Source organism: Anopheles nili, chromosome 2 (genome assembly GCF_943737925.1).
Source record: "Anopheles nili chromosome 2, idAnoNiliSN_F5_01, whole genome shotgun sequence".
Taxonomy (NCBI): Eukaryota; Metazoa; Arthropoda; class Insecta; order Diptera; family Culicidae; genus Anopheles; species Anopheles nili.
In genome coordinates, this window is record NC_071291.1 from 46,177,194 (window position 1) to 46,193,328 (window position 16,135).

General features: G+C 47.9%; 5 protein-coding genes across 5 annotated transcripts; 3 read left to right on the forward strand and 2 right to left on the reverse strand.

The window, feature by feature from the left end:
• Positions 1 to 211: 211 nt before the first annotated feature.
• On the reverse strand, positions 212 to 1,687 carry LOC128724188 (E3 ubiquitin-protein ligase HERC2). Its single transcript, XM_053817957.1, has 3 exons — positions 1,621 to 1,687; positions 787 to 1,279; positions 212 to 713 (listed from the first exon to the last, which is right to left on the reverse strand). Exons 1-3 carry the CDS (start codon positions 1,685 to 1,687, stop codon positions 212 to 214), a joined length of 1,062 nt encoding a protein of 353 aa, XP_053673932.1.
• A 205-nt stretch (positions 1,688 to 1,892) lies between these two features.
• On the forward strand, positions 1,893 to 2,795 carry LOC128724199 (ADP-ribosylation factor-like protein 3). Its single transcript, XM_053817968.1, has 3 exons — positions 1,893 to 1,919; positions 2,163 to 2,660; positions 2,757 to 2,795. The coding sequence occupies exons 1-3, from the start codon at positions 1,893 to 1,895 to the stop codon at positions 2,793 to 2,795; spliced, it is 564 nt and encodes a 187-aa protein (XP_053673943.1).
• Positions 2,796 to 3,921: 1,126 nt separating this feature from the next.
• Positions 3,922 to 5,746, reverse strand: LOC128724210 (uncharacterized). Its single transcript, XM_053817979.1, has 3 exons — positions 4,788 to 5,746; positions 4,352 to 4,634; positions 3,922 to 4,245 (listed from the first exon to the last, which is right to left on the reverse strand). Exons 1-3 carry the CDS (start codon positions 5,744 to 5,746, stop codon positions 3,922 to 3,924), a joined length of 1,566 nt encoding a protein of 521 aa, XP_053673954.1.
• A 3,614-nt stretch (positions 5,747 to 9,360) lies between these two features.
• Positions 9,361 to 10,439, forward strand: LOC128720664 (luciferin sulfotransferase). The gene is made up of 2 exons (XM_053814349.1): positions 9,361 to 9,704; positions 9,797 to 10,439. The coding sequence occupies exons 1-2, from the start codon at positions 9,361 to 9,363 to the stop codon at positions 10,437 to 10,439; spliced, it is 987 nt and encodes a 328-aa protein (XP_053670324.1).
• A 2,683-nt stretch (positions 10,440 to 13,122) lies between these two features.
• LOC128720239 (protein fem-1 homolog C) lies at positions 13,123 to 15,294 on the forward strand. Its single transcript, XM_053813898.1, has 3 exons — positions 13,123 to 13,612; positions 13,698 to 14,980; positions 15,070 to 15,294. Exons 1-3 carry the CDS (start codon positions 13,123 to 13,125, stop codon positions 15,292 to 15,294), a joined length of 1,998 nt encoding a protein of 665 aa, XP_053669873.1.
• Positions 15,295 to 16,135: the final 841 nt, after the last annotated feature.

The following is a 16,135-nucleotide window of genomic DNA, read 5'->3' on the forward strand; positions in this document are numbered from 1 at the left end:
TGCCACCCTGCGTAAGCTGATTTACTGGCATGGTTATGTGTGCGTCCGTCCGTCTCGTGGCAAAGAAACGAACTCAATACCTCGATACCTTCTTGTGTCGTTTTGGCTGTCTACTTGCTGTTGGCCCTTCCCCATCGAATTAAAAAAAAAGGCCAAACCCGCCGAAGGAATCGGGTCAAGGATAGTGTGGAACAGTTTCATTTTCGGTGTCTCATTTTTCAGCGCACGCTGCTCGCTGCAGGAAGTAAACCAGGTTCGGACCAGCGCCTACTTCGATTGCATCGGCTGGTGCTGCTGGTTGGGGTAGCTTCCGGAATCCATCGAAAGCCGGTGTCGATGGAGCACGGCTGTAATCGAAACGCTTCTCCAAGTTCCATCCTGCGATCAGCACCTCATGCGTCCCATCGACCGTAGTTACTTCGGCAACCGTGTGTCCAATGCCACAGTGAATCCTGGTCACTGTTGCGTCTGCATTACCCGGAAATGATACGATCTGGGGTTGAGACACTACCCGCCCATCGTATTCGTGATCTAGCAATCCTAGTTGGCCCTGGTTGTTCCAACCCCAGGTGTATAGATCCCCGAACGAGGACACGGCTGCCGAGTGCCATCCTTCCGCAGCAATGTCTACTATCTTCACTCCCGCCAAAGCTTCCACTAGGTGGGGTTGATCTACGATGGCCACGATTTCACCGTTCCCAAGCTGACCGCGGCTGTGGAAAGAAAATTCTCGGTTACTATGGAGACCAACTCTCAATTTCTCATTCCCTACGTTCGGCCACTTACAGTCCGCCTCCCCAGCTGTAGACGTCTCCGTTTGTCGTGAGCAACAGGCAATGCTCGAAGCCGGCCACCACTTTGCTTATTTTCACGTGTTTCGGGAGGGTGGCCGTATGGTTCGGGATGTTGTAAATGGCATTAGTCGATGTACACGCGAGTGTGACACATTCCCCGCATGCCAGATGGGTGATTGATTCGTCCTTCACAGTTTTCGGTTCGTTTCCTTCGATTCCAAGAAACCCGACCACCGGCACGGACACGTCCACTGATGGGTCATACTTCAACAGCCGGCCTGACGCCAGGAGAACAAGGCAGAACTTGCTGTTGGCTGCCAGCGAGAGGATGTCCGCCTCAAACCCGACACTTTTTCGTTGTTCAGAGAGAACGCAGAAGGTGTAGAGCTTATTATCTTGCGCGATGAAGGCGTGCAGTGGTCCGAAGCTAATTATGAATTTAGGTGAGCGCTCTTCCAAGGGCAACACCGAGCTGAGGTTGATATCTGCAACGACATCAAATGTACGACATTTAGTAACGTTACGCTCGATCCATCTTTCTTAACATCTTATTGGAAAAGAAGTTGTATGTATTGACTCTCTTCAAAACTCGTAAAAAGTAAGGATATTTATTGTTTAATAAAACAAACAAAATTACAAATTTAGGAAATAATTTGTCTATGTTGAGAAATGAAAGATAAAAATGTTGTTGTCATCAAAAAATGAAATTAAGATCACAAGATTTAGTTCGAATTGATAGAAAAGAAAACACTATGTACACTAGCAGATTAGAAGTCACGCTAAAAATACGAGCAGTTTAACGAGCAGTTTCAAAAATTTCACACACCTTGCAGAGCGCAGTTTGATTCGGGTGAGAATGGATTCAGCCCTGCTATCCACAATTTAGTACTCATTTCGAGCACTAGACGTCAATGACAGCTGGCTGCGTGCTGTCAAATAACGTTGTTTTGCTTTCCCACTTATTTGCAGCTCCTCTCGACTTCCAGTATTCGTGAGAATTTCAACAATTCGTTTGACAACTTTTTATCACTACTTCACTAAAGATGGTAAGAAAACTTTCACGCGTGAATGCAGCTCTGTATAATGTGCCCTATTAAGATGGGCGTGATGGTGTTCAATATCTTCGTACGATGTGATTATACGGCGACTTTGTTTGTTGCTCGTTTCCCGGGTAACGATGGCTGCATGCTTTTGACATCAAAATCAAGTTTTTCGGAAGCACCCTGTTATTTCTGGCTCTGTTGTCTCGCTCACACAGCGAAAGCATTTTGAATTACTTGTGTGCAGGGCTGTCCAATATGCTTTTTGGTATTCAACAAAAGTAGTTGACGAAAACAATTCATCGTTTAATTATTGCTGTTCTTGTAGGGGCTGCTCTCTCTGCTGCGCAAACTACGATCTGCACCAGAAAAAGAACTTCGTATCCTGTTGCTCGGATTGGACAATGCCGGTAAAACGACGCTGCTAAAGCAGCTCGCCTCAGAGGAAGTTACCCAAGTGACCCCAACGGCGGGATTCAACATTAAATCCGTTGTCTCCGACGGGTTCAAACTAAACGTCTGGGATATAGGGGGTCAGAGCAAGATACGCCCATACTGGAAGAACTACTTTGACAACACGGACGTCCTGATATATGTGATCGATTCGAGTGACCGGAAGCGGCTGGAGGAAACCGGCGACGAGCTTACCGAGCTGCTGCTGGATGATAAACTAAAATCCGTGCCTTTGCTGGTGTTTGCCAACAAACAGGACGTAGCTGGTGCGCTGAAAGCTTCCGAGATAGCAGAATGCCTGAAGCTCGTCAAGCTGATGGATCGCACCTGGCAAATACAAGGCTGCTCGGCTTTGCAAGGTGCCGGTGTGAAGGTGAGTATTTGAAACGGTTCTGAGCGGTTCATTCATTTCTACTGAGCTCCTAACATCAACAACCTTCTTTCCTCATTCATGCTGCTTCTCGATCAGGAGGGAATGGATTGGGTTTGCAAATGTATAAAGAAATAAGCGTGCCTTTTGTTGTCGATTACCAGCACCAATCGCCGAACTCCGTCCCACGTATCTCGTCAGCCTTTTATACACCGAAGTGCAATGCGAAACCATTCCAAAAAATTGTAGCGTAGACTCACGCGATAAATACACATAGAGCTATAAAACAAAACAAAACACTCGTTGTTGTTGGGGTTTTCTATTTCAAATTTATTTATTTGATTTTTTGTTTTGTGTGTTTTGTTTTGTTTATTGTTTTTTTGGATCGTGATCTCGTCCTGTGTGGGTATATCGCCATATCGCAGTGCTTTCACTGGGGGGGAGGGAGGGCATGAAATCTACATTCGAATTCGCCACGTGCAACTCGTTCATTCTCGCAAATAAGCACCCGAATATTCCACATTCCGTACGGCTGCGTGCTCATTAGCGCTCACGTAAAACGCACCATTATTGCTTAATCTTAAACTTATTATCGCCCTCCGACTACAACTTAAGTACTACTTTTTTCCAGTGTAAAGCGCACTGCTAAATGCCTAAACGCTAAACGGAGAACCCGCATAAAGCCCGGGAAGCTGGGGAAGAGAACACCGCAACTTCAGCAGCACGCGCAAAAACGGCAACTCCCAAATCAAAACCGCCAATGTTACCGTTACATTATTAACATGCCGGTACTGCGTGCTTTGCGCTTCGTTCGTTCGAAGTGTGCTGATTGCTTGCTAATATTTTAAAATAAATCCCCGCGTTGCGATTCATCGCTCTAAAAGCGAACGAAAAACACACGATAACCGCACTAGAGCCTAATTCTAATCGCACGCGCACTCGTTTGAGGCTCTTTTTCCATCCATGCATGCACATCATGCTTCACGAGTTCGAATGTAAATTAAAACCCTCCTCTCGGGGACGCAGACGTGAGCCCGAGATATATAGGGCTAGGGAGCTAAGATCACAAGAGGTTTTGTGGGGTTTTTGAGTCAACAATCACGTGTGGGTGCGTGTTTTTTTGTTTTTGCTTGATGCTTGATCATGCCAACCGGCCATCGTTCGGCACCGGGGATTAGCAAGCTGAAGCTAACAACGGAAGCGAACAACATGCGTGCGCCGATTGCTCACTTCCCGGGATTCCCTTTTGCCAACCGGGACGTCCTTACAGCTCGTTGTGCGGGTAGTCCGTAGTGACACGCTGCTCACTTTCGTGATACTCCGCGCAATCGACCGGGTGCTTGATATCACAGTGGTGCGGATCGTTAATGATCGCGAACAGCGTCCAGAAGGGCGTGCGTGTTTCCAGCGCGATGAACCACGCGGCCGCCATGCTGCCGAATCGTGTCACGCCATGTTTAAATCCGCCCAGGCCCAACTTTTCGCTTGGATCGTGCGAATTAATCTCACACAGGATGTACTTGTCGCAGTGGGGCGTCGCGATCGCTTGCCGATACGCACGGTGCACTTTCAGGACGGGCTCGATCACCTACCGGAACACCGGAATACCGGATGTAACGAAAAGAAGTAAATCTCATTAGCTCACAGTTTTCTATCGCTTGTTCTTCCACTTCCAGTTTGTTTCGTCCACTCACCTCCAGATTGAGCGTATCGGTCAGCTTGTCCGTCATCTCCGTCACGTTGTACTGCTGCAGGAATTGCTTGGCCTTGCCGAGCTTCAGCAGATCCTTCACGTAGTGTACGGCCGGTTTCACGTACTGGATGGAGGATATCTTCACCGCGAGGTACCGCTTCGCCACGTGATCGATGAGGCTCGAAATCGTCTCACTGGGCCGGTTAATGTCCAGCAGTGTCTGCTTGGGGTAGCCCTGGGACTGCAGGAATCCGTTGGCCATCAGCTGCCCGGTAGCGACGTAGCTGCGAAACACACACAGGAGACAAAAAGAATCGCACATTATTCGAGCTGCTCAGTCAGTGACCTACTTTTTCGGGCGCGTTGCCACCACGTCATCCGTTCGTAACGGTAATCTGGCCACACAGGAAGGAGGGAAATTCCAATGTGTCACTCACCGCTGGTACACCTCCGGATTGGCGATGTAGTTGACCCACTCGGCGAGGTAGATGGTGGCCGCTTTGATCCAACGTCGCCGGAACGATTGGTTCTGCAGTGACTGGAACAGCTTGTCGTAGTCCAGCTTTCCGGCGCGTCCAACAAAACCTTTGAACACGGTGTGCAAACCCATCTTCGTCCACAACGCCTCGGCCAGCTCGGACTGCGTGAATTGGTCCCACATAACGTGCAGATTCTCGAGGAACGGTGGCAACACCCACGCGTGACCTTTGTGCTTCTCCTGAGTGCGTTCCATTTCCGGTCCAGTGAATGACTGGAAGGCTTGTACGGCAAGTGGTAGCAGGTTGGCAAGGGCATCTGCTCCACCACCACCACCACCACCGGACGATTGCTGATCCTGCTCGACATTGTTGTAGTTCGCAAGCCAGCTTGAGGCCATCGTAAGGACAGTATCAACGAGCGGATTCTGTCCCTGATCCACCGGAGCCTTCCGTTTTTGGCGCTTTCCACTGGACTGCTGCTGACGTCGTCGAATAGGCTCATCGCTAGTGTCGTCATCGTGATCTCTGCCACCACCGCCGCTGGCAGCACCAGCAAACATTTGAATCACATTTCCGATCAATGCCGGATCAAAACCACCACCGTTGGTTCCACCACCGCCATTAGCACCGGCAGCCAACATACTTCCGATTCCGGACAGGATAGCACCCATTCCGTCGTTGCCACCGCCGGCTTTACCACCACCATTCGCGTTCGCCATCAGCGGCAACAACATGGACGCTATGCCGGAAAGTCCTGCTGCACCTCCACCACCACCACCCTGTTGGTTCCCCATCGACGACAGGAACTCGGTGGCCATGTCGAGAAAAGGGCTACCCTCGTCGGCATCATGCGCCGTAAATGCACCGCCACTGATCGCGAGAACCACCAGCGTTACAAGCAACGGATGTTTTCCCATCGCAGGTTGGTTTATTCACCCACCAAACACACACGCACACACTGTTCTTTCGATCTTTCGCGATCACGATCCGCAGACGTTCGACTCGCAGGACGGCACAAACTTGAATGGATCACAGAATGGGCCACGTTCCCCGGCGAAGGTTGCGCCTGGGTTTTGGGGCGAACGAGAAAGCAAGCGAGACAAACCCTGGCCAGGTTGAATAGCGAAGAAGCAAGAGCAATTGTTTGACCACGGGAACGGGAAGGCGAAGGAACCCAGGCGGAGATGGGCGAAAGAGAGAGAAAGAGACAGAGAAAGGCTTGAGGAAGATGCACAAAGGAATCACGAAACCCACGGGCATGGCCAACGAAACGAAACGAAGCGAAACACTAGAACAGGTTGTGTGGGTGTGTGTGTGTTTGTGTGTGTTTGTGTGCAGACAGGCGCAAGAAGTTAGGAAGTGATCTCGCAACGATACCTGAGTCACAGACCGCTGGTATGAGCCTTTCTGAGTTTTTCATTTCATCTTTTTTTTTTGTTCGGTTGTAAGATCTCGTCTACCTAAGATCTTTGGCGACCTGCTGTCATAATTAAGAGTGTAGAAGTTGTGTAAGATCAGGCTCAAATGCTTAGTTCAGTGATCTACGCCATGAAGATGGTTGTTGGGCAAATGCACAATCAAAGGAGGCGATTTTACTTCCGATCGCTTCGAACCAAAATAAAAAAAAGGTAGCTAGAGCACTCCCTTTAGCGATCAGTGAGCATGCGATCGTACTGAAGCTCAGGGCCCCTTAGCTCATAATGCGTTTCTGGTTCTGGTGGTTAAGAGAGAGTGAGAGAGAAAGAGAGAGCCACACATTTTTATAACAGTAATTCTTGGGCGATTTTCTTGCCCCTTTTTCCAACCACATATGCATGTGATGGCTGGCTTCTCGCCACTGCTCTGGCGAGACCGGATTGTCTCGTCCCCGTACAAGAGCAATCAGTTCCAGCGACGGAACGGGCAGTGGGCTAGAACCGTGGGTTTTCGCGTGCCTTGTCGAGCCGGTTCGCGATTCGTAATTGACCAGCAGAGAGACCGCACTGGCAATAAACAGCCCGCTAGCTGGCTAACTGGAACGTGCTGCTGCTGGCTGATGATGAGCGCTTGCTAGATACCTGTTCACGCGAATCTGTATCGCTCCCTGAAAACGGCGCCATGGTGTAGAGCGTGACACGGAAAACGGAATCACTCGTTTGGGTGTCATTGGCCCGCCAGCGGGAGAAGATGTGCCAATTCGCAAAGCAAACAGACAGAATGGCGTTCTTTGAACACGAACTGTGGTGGCAAACTTTCACCAAAAATATGAAACAACCAACCAACAAGACAAAAAAAGGGAACACTCTCATCATCACGATGGGCTGAAAAATGACAACACAAATGCGATTAACAGTGAACGAAGAAGCAGAGCGCACATTATTCATGCAGAGAGAGCCTGCAGATGATCACAGGCAACCTATCGGAGACGGAGGCTGCTCGAAGGAACAGGTTCCGAACAGACGTCAGAATCCGCAAATGGGTCACAGTAAACGGCCTTACGGCAATCCCGTTGCCCATGTGGTGGAAGGTGGGATTTCCTTCCTTCAGGAGTCAATAAACGCAACATCCATGGAACTGTGATTTGTGGTCAAAACATTACCTGTATGTTGTGATGGTGTTAACAGTCGGCGGCGAAAGAAAGCCGAAGAAAACGTTATTATAACCCCTAAACTAAACTTGAGAGAGCAAGAATTCCTTCAATTCCCATTTTGCCGTCTCTGGTTCTCTCCAAACTCAGTATCGATCGCGCTTGATCAGTGGTGTGGTTTGTGGCACAGGAATAACGCACTACGGCTGTAACGCTGTGCCGATGTGCCGACACAAGAACAGAAGTAGGTCAAACTGGGCCGCTCAAACCGGGAACCTGAAGCAGGCCATCTTTCGGCATCGGCAGCGCAGGGCAAGCGGGCGCTAGAGAGCCACAAAAAAACGGCGAGGGATCGTCTTTGAAAGCACAGATTTGCTACCCCGGCACATGCCCCTCAAAACCGGTCCACAAGATGGGTGAGTGGGTGGGTGGGTGTGAGCGAAAGGCGGAAAAAGAAACCAAAGGCGATCGGTGTCGGCGGGATGGGCCAGAATGCGAGAAAGGTCAAGCAGGAGCAGGGCTGGAAAATGATGGCATTTAAAGGTAACAAAAAACAAGGTGTAGAAATGTGTCAGCCGTATTTTCCATTTCAAACGCGGTCACCCGTGCCACAGAAAGAGAATGTGGAATTAAAGGAATCTAACGAAAGAGGGGGTTCTAGAAAAGCTTCTGCTCTCGCTGGGGCTCTGTTGCTCTGCTCGCTTGCAGAAAGTTTACAGCAAAATAAGCTGTAAGCCATAGGGTTAAAATAAATCCCGGTTCATAGAGACTGTGAAATTATTAGATGAATCTAAACACAATGATCATAAAAGCTTCTGTTCTTGATGGGCATTTTCTGTTCAGCTTCAAAGACATTGTTGAAAATCAGTATACAATTGGCTTTGTGGGGTTCCAGAATTATTTGTCTTCAAATTTTCAGTTAATAAAGAGAATGTGGAATTATTAGATGAATCTAAAACGATGATCTGAAACAAAGCTTCCGTTCTTGCTGGGCTTTTCCAACTAGGTTACTCAAAATTGTATGCAATAGAGTTAAAATAAATCCCCTCCTTCATTCCAAAGATTTATCCTGCAATGTCTCATGGAAAATGTCCACTTACGATTGTTGTTTAATTTGTTCCTTGCGTCCAGAATCAACCCCACTCAAAACGCATTAGATAACCGAGGGTACGTGTGGAAATAAGTGAACCTATGCTTATCCATGCACCTTTATGGAGCAAAATTATAGACGTTCCTTGTCCGGAAAGCCTTTCGCTAATCTGCGCGGTATTTATAGCTAGCATATTGCATCGAAACGTAGTTGCACAGTTGTCCCCAACGGTTTTATGCCAACTGCGCGCTTTACGATCACGTTAGATAATCGGTACACCGTCGATGCGTTGATTCCATTGCCGTAATCGCTCGTCGAGATCAATCCCTACAAATGCATTCGTAAACGCATGCGAACATGGCCTACGTTGATCGTTGTTAGATCCCTAGACTGCATCATTGATTGTTTTTTATCTCAATTTGACCACCGAAAAAAAACTCACTAAAGGAAGCGCTCTTTTTTTCGGCAGGGAAGGCACACTCGATGCCACGCGATTAGTTTTCGCTTATAGTTCTGAATTTACGCGCGTGAAAAAAAAGCAGCTTTCACTCCCCACCTCCCACGAAAAACGCGGAAATGCACTAGTGCACCAGCTCGGTGTCTGAGGTGCACGGTGTCGACGCCGCATAAAACGCTGGCCACTTTCTTCCTGGGAACGGCCATCGCGCCTTCGTGTGCGTCTGGGGCGAGAGAAGGTGAACCCCGAGCCTTAGAGAAGGGGATGTCTAATGCAGTTTATAAATGCCACTATGCAGCTGATTTCCGGCCACAGTACCGCGCCGTGGATGGTCAGTGAAAGTGCTCGCTAGGATCCAGCGTTCCGACGTGCCAATCCCGACGACGATTTTTGGTGTTTCCCCTTCCTGGCTGGAGCAATGGATCTGGAGTATAGTCCCCTCGGGGATGATCTGCGGGATCGTCTGGAGGCGTTCTTCGGCCGCAAGGATCACTTCGTCGAGGTGAACCCAGGCCGGGTGGTTATGCCACGGCGGATCACCGAGCTGGGTGATTCGATCCGGACGCTACCGATCCGCCCGGATGACGTGTGGCTGATGTCGTTTCCACGAGCCGGATCAACTTGGGCCCAGGAGATGGTGTGGCTGTTGGGGAACAATCTCGATTACGAGGCAGCCCGGAACCAAATGCAACAGGTCCGCACACCGTTGCTCGAGCTTTCGGTCATCTTTTCCGACGATCGCAGTGTCGAGGATACCGTGACGTAAGATATCATGAGCATGCGGACCAATTTCTAGCCCACCAATGTAATGCGTTTTTGTGTGTGTGTTTGTGTTTTCAATGCGTCGTGTACAGGCGGCACGAGAAAATTGATTCGGTGCAGTGTGTACACCAGATGGCGGGAAGACGGTTCATCAAATCTCACCTTCCGTGGCAACTGCATCCCCGGGAGCTGGACACGGTGCGGCCAAAGATCATCTACGTGGTGCGAAATCCGAAGGATCTGTGCGTCTCGTACTACTACTACTGCCAGCTGATCCATCGGTCCGAGGGTACGTTTGAGGAGCTGTGCGATATATTCCTTGCCGATCAGGCCCCGATCGGGCCAATGTGGGCGCACGCGTTGGCTTTCTGGAAGCGCCGCAATCAGGGCAACATTCTGTTCCTCCGGTACGAGGATATGAAGCGCAATCTACCGCAGGTGATACGTCGTTGTGCGCAATTTCTCGACTTTGGCCGCGAGCTTACCGACGACGAAGTGCAACGGATGTGCGAACACCTCCAGTTCGATCGCATGCAACGCAATCCGGCCGTCAATCTCGAGCCGCTGATGAAGGACTCGTCGGTGATGCAAAACGACGCCAACGGGGTAAAGTTCATTCGCAAGGGTGAGATTGGCGATTGGAAAAACCACATGGACGCGAAGATGTCTGCGAGGTTTGATGCCTGGATCGAGGAGCATTTCGAGGGTTCTGGGATTGAGTTCGATTACGAATGAAATAAACCACGCCATCGTCTGTAAATCAACGGTGGGCTTGGCTTTTCTCTCTCTCTCTCTCTCTATCCTGGGGTCGTCCCCAATCTGTAGCGTCTAGACAGCGATGATGTTAGTTTCCCGGATGAGAACGTTTAATGCACAACAAGTAGAACGAAGGAAAACTTCCGTTACCGTCGAAAGAAACTGCACAAACTGCATGCAAAACCGGTGCATTAGATGCACGCCAATTAGCCGCACAGTTCCGTGTGATGTACCACCTTCGTTTTATCCTTCCGCAGTTCGCTGCGCTACGATCCACATGGAGGTTATGTAACACGATTTCCTTCCCGTACCACCCGTTTTTCCGACCACACTCCGGACTCCATGCAAATCGTGCGCCATCGTCCGTTCGACAGAGCAGGTGGCTTTCCTGGGTGCTGAAACCCACCAGGAAAGTAAATGATTAGATCAGCTAACCGGACCGGACCAGCGACCGATCGGCAATCGAGCCACCGGATAGGGCAGGCAGAGTTTCCACCAGGACGGTAACCGGTTCCAGCTTAAGACCCGTGCGGACAAATCACTCGTAAACACCGTTACCGGCCGCATTAAGCTATGTGCTGCTATGGGGCGTCTTGGAATCGTGTGTACACTACTAATAAGTGTAACGGTAACAATTTATCTCGGTTTAGGTTCTATATAATTGCACTAACCGAAGATCGGGAAAAACGTTGAAGCCTGGATGTGGCGGTAGGGATATCAGAATGTTCGAAATGTGTAAATGAAGTCTTTCAAACACGTGCTAGCGTTAAAAAAAAGAAGGAAATATAGCATGTCAAGATTCATCATTCGGTTGGTTGGTATATGAAGACACATTAGATTTTTTTTTCTGACAATGGTTTATTTTGAGTTGAACATTTTCAAATAAATTATTGTATAGCAAACGTTCTCAAGTTCATGTTTAAGTGTAAAAGATGATAATTTTCACTATATACCTTTCACTTTGTGTAATTACTATTCATCTTTGCTCTATTATAGGCGTACATTAATCATATGGTCATTTATAACATAATTCGAAATCAATTTTAGCGAGACTTTGCAAATGGCTTGATATACACCATACCAATGCAAACTAATGTTTCGTGCTTGGGTTAAATAATTATTTTTACAGCTTTTTTGATCACGTATACTTCAATACACGATCCTTTTCGTACAATCATTGACTAGAACGGACTTTTCGATGTATGCTTTTTGTTTTGATTTACTAACATATTTGTCATGCTGTAGAGTCTTGTAAGCTGATCGAGCTTTATTTTTTTTTAATTACGAAACCAGACAAAGCCATAGCACAAATTCGATGTAAACGTAGGCTTGCTTATTGAACGCATTATGTAATAAAATGAATAGATCTACAAGCCTTTATTAGTTTTTTATTACTTGATCTATATCGTTTTATTCTTTGTCAAGCAGACATCCATCTTTGCTTATCATTGTACCTCCTCTTTGAAATGAGAAATACAGTTCAAAGCTTGAATACCCGTACTACGATATCTTCCTGTAGCTAGCATCAGGGCTTTAGCAGAGGTTTTATCGATTAAATCTGGTAGAGCTGATCATGATCAAGAAGTACCAGAAGTTCAGCTGCTCGACAAGGATGGCCTTCATATTCGCGACCGTATTGAATGCGATATGGCTTAATTATAGGCAGTAATTGTTGCAAGGTTTTCAACAGCCGTCCCATGTTAATAGAAGACATACCAAACTGCTGAGCACGATTTCGGATAGAAGTTTGTTGTTGCTCCACAACGTCAACATATGCGGCTACTATTGCCTCCATACTCCATACTCTGGTACGAAGTTTATTCCGACGGACACACGTTGTCAATGGTCCTGTGATGCTGAATTTCGTCTGAAATGTACGAATAGTCTTCACTGTAGACGCTTTTTTACAAGGATACTTAGCCCTGTACACGCGTTGCGCAAGTGTTACAGTAGAACCTTTAGCACATTGTTCTGGCGTGAGGTGATTCTGGAAAATAATATTTTAAGCTGACAATATAACTTTAAAAACAAGACAATATAACACCTGGTTAACAAGTTATTTATAAAAAAACATCAGCTACGACCATGAGGTACTCTTTCAATGGAAAACAAAAAACCAGTGGAAAATTTGGTGGTACTATGTCGTCGGAAGTTATATTCCTCTCGTCTAAATCGGGAAAAAATATGTCTAAGAAATGTTGCACATTATGGAGATTTTAAAACTCTGTATGGATCTGCATCGACAGAACAGCTACCTCTCGAGAGAGCACGTGCACGCCAGCAAGTAAAATACTTAGCATTTAAAATATATTCGTCTTCGTTCGTTGTAAATAATAACGAAGCAGCCGTGAGTCGGTAAGCTGTCAAATGCATGGTCCAACTGACGATGCCACAGTGCACGAGTGACAGCCATCGTGCAGTCACAACAAACTATCATAAATAACGTTAAAAAAGAGTGAAAAGTCCTCTGCTTCGTCAAGGTTTTAATTTTCTTTTCCGTTTTCCATTCGACCGAAAATTCCGTACTGCTGGTGTTTTAGCAGCATTCCCCCCGTTTATTCTTCGATCGTGCGCCTCGACTCATTCTGTTTTATTTTCCGCCCACGGTTAGAGATACGGTTTTGAGAGGCACTGTTACCGTAACAGCCAGCAATCCGATCTGATGAGAAAATTTACGACGAATTCGTCGCATTCAACAACGCCGTCGTCTTCGAAGCAGGTGAATCAACATCGTACTTTGGAGCAGATCGGAAACGACTTGCTGCAGGAATGCAAAACCTGCAACGAAAACTCGCGCCTCTCGAAAGGACTCCGCGAACGGGTCGAACGGTTACCACGAAAGATACGCAAGGAAGTGGTAAAACGGACCAGCGATGGTTGCTCCCCGCTCTTCATCGCCTGTCGCCGTGGTAACGTGGATATCACCGAGTATCTTATCACGGTTTGTGACGCCAACACGGAGCAGAAAGGATTCTACGAAGTTCCCGAAGATCGCTCCGTTCACTGTGTGACCCCGCTGTGGTGTGCTTGCGTTTCCGGCAAGCTGCCCGTCGTGAAATGTCTCGTTCGCCTTGGTTCCAACATAAACGCGCTTTCCGATACTGGCTCGACTCCGCTGCGTAGTTCTTGCTTCATGACACACATCGATATCGGTAGGTGGTGTGTGACCTGTGCGAGCCAAATTCCGAAAGCGCGATTGATGGCCAAAGTCCGTTTTTCCCTTTCTTTCTTTTGCAGTTCAATTTTTGGTCGAACACGGAGCGGACATAAAGAAACCAAACTACAACGGTGGAACGTGCCTCATCAATTCGGTACAATCCGTCACGCTGTGTACGTATTTAATCAGCAAAGGCGCGGATGTGAACGCCCGCGACATTCAGGACAAAACGGCACTACACTACGCGATACAAGAGCATCGACTTGAGACAGCACAGCTTCTGTTGGAGCATGGTGCTGACCCGTTTGCAAAATCCCGCTATGGGGACGATGCGTTGCAGATGGCCTGCCTCAAGGGAGCCTATCACATATTCGATTTTTTGAAAAAGCGCATCAACTACTCCGCCGAACGGCTGGCGGATGCGCACGAGCTCTTCGGGTCGACGCTTATCGACGACCTCAATGTGACCCGCGGTGCCATTCTGCATTGGCGGTTGGCCCACCAGATCCGGTTACGCGAGGCCGGCTACATTTCCAAGAAACCCACCGTTGAGCCGCGGGCGGCGTATGCTTTCGCAACCGAATTCACCACTATCCCCGAGCTGGACAACATCGCAGCGGACATGGATGCCATGCGCGTCCAGAGCTTGCTCATTTACGAACGCATACTGGGTATCGGCCACCGGGATACACTGTTCCGGATAATGTTCCGAGGGGCGTCATACGCCGATGCGCATCGCTTTCAGCGTTGCATCGATCTGTGGCTGCTCGCGCTCCAGATACGGGTGCAAAAGTACTCCATCCTTTACTCCGACACTTGTCTCACGGCGCAGGCTCTCGTTCGCTTGATGCTCGACCTGATCGACGGGTACGATGAGCTGATGCCCGAGGAGCACATGGAAGGCACGGTACCTCGATTCGAAGACGTGTTCGCTGTGTTTAGCATCCTTACGGCCAACATAACGGTGGCGCGAGAACTCATCAGCTTGCGACCGGTTCATCGAAAGCAACAGGAAAATTTCGACCGCGTCATGAAGTGTTTGACCCATCTGATGTTTCTCATGCTTGCAACGGCGAAAACTGAGGATGATCGAGCATCGATCTATCGATCGGTACACACGCTCGTGCACAGCAAGGTTCGCAGCGCCATCACCAACGACACGCTGCTACACCTGTCCGTGTCCCGGTTGAACGTCATCAAGAGCGGCTACTTCAACGACGAATCCACATTTCTCAGAATCGTTTTCCCTAGCCTGAAAGTTGCCAAGCTGCTGTTGGACTGTGGGGCCGATGTAAATGCCAAAAATGAATCCAAATCGACGCCTCTGCTGGTTGCTGGGATGCCTTACAATTATGATCGAGATGTGAGTACACTTTCTACGCTGCGTGACAGCCATCGGTGATCGGAAACATATTAACACTTTTTGCTATGCTTTGCGTTGTTTGTGTGCAGGTGATCTTCACTCTTCTTGAGTATGGTGCGCATTTGGACGAGCCCAACCGACACGACGATCGTCCGTTGAACTTGATTCGCAAAAATCCGATCAACGACATCCCGACAGTGAACTATCTTCCCCTGAAGTGTCTCTGCTCTACGGTGATCGTGCGGTTTGGCATACCGTACCGTAACCAGATACCCCGCACTTTGGAGGAATTTGTAAAACGCCACGAACCGTAATTACATTGTCCGCGTCCCATTCGCTGCTCTACAAAACACTCGGTCGGTAGGTTTCCTTTCATCACTCAGTAGGAATGCACGTGTATCAGTTGAGTTACTTGCGTATTTATTTGGTATGGTATTTTATTTTATTTTTATTTTATTTTTGCTTCAGTAACATTCAAAATCTGTGATTTCATAGACAACAAACGGTAGCGTTCAAAGGGTAGAAAAGTGATTAATAATTTATAGTCTCGGAGAGCACGTTGCCGAACGCTGTGTAAGCTCACTGTCAATTTACAATAACTAGGTGATCTGAGGGCATTCTGAGGTGGGGGATGATAACCAATTAGAGATTCTCGATCGCAAAACAAGCGTGCTGCGCAAATGCAACACATCGCATGATAGATCTTCCGTTACGCTGAACACAATATTGCCGCTTCTACTTACAAACAATCTATAGAGAGAAAGAGAACACAAAACTATATGGTTCGTCACAACATGTAGACAAGTCTTTTAGATGAGCCAAAAACCGCTCATATAAGCCAGAGGGAACACGCAGTGAAGGTTATATACGTAAAAGTATGGCACAGAGGCCACTATGCTACACCTAACCAAATGTATTATGATGTATTGTCCGAAGCATAGCAAATCCTACTGTAAACCACAGCAAGTCTTTCCTTAGGCAAAATTTCATTTCTATGAATAAAAGGTTCAGCTACATAAGATGTTTAAGGTTGCGCAATAACGTTCGGTTTAGTCAAACGACATGTAGTACAACAACAACCACAAAAATCGATAATGGAATAACGAGGACACAGCCGAATAAAACTCACAGCAAGTCGTATTTGCATAAAAACGT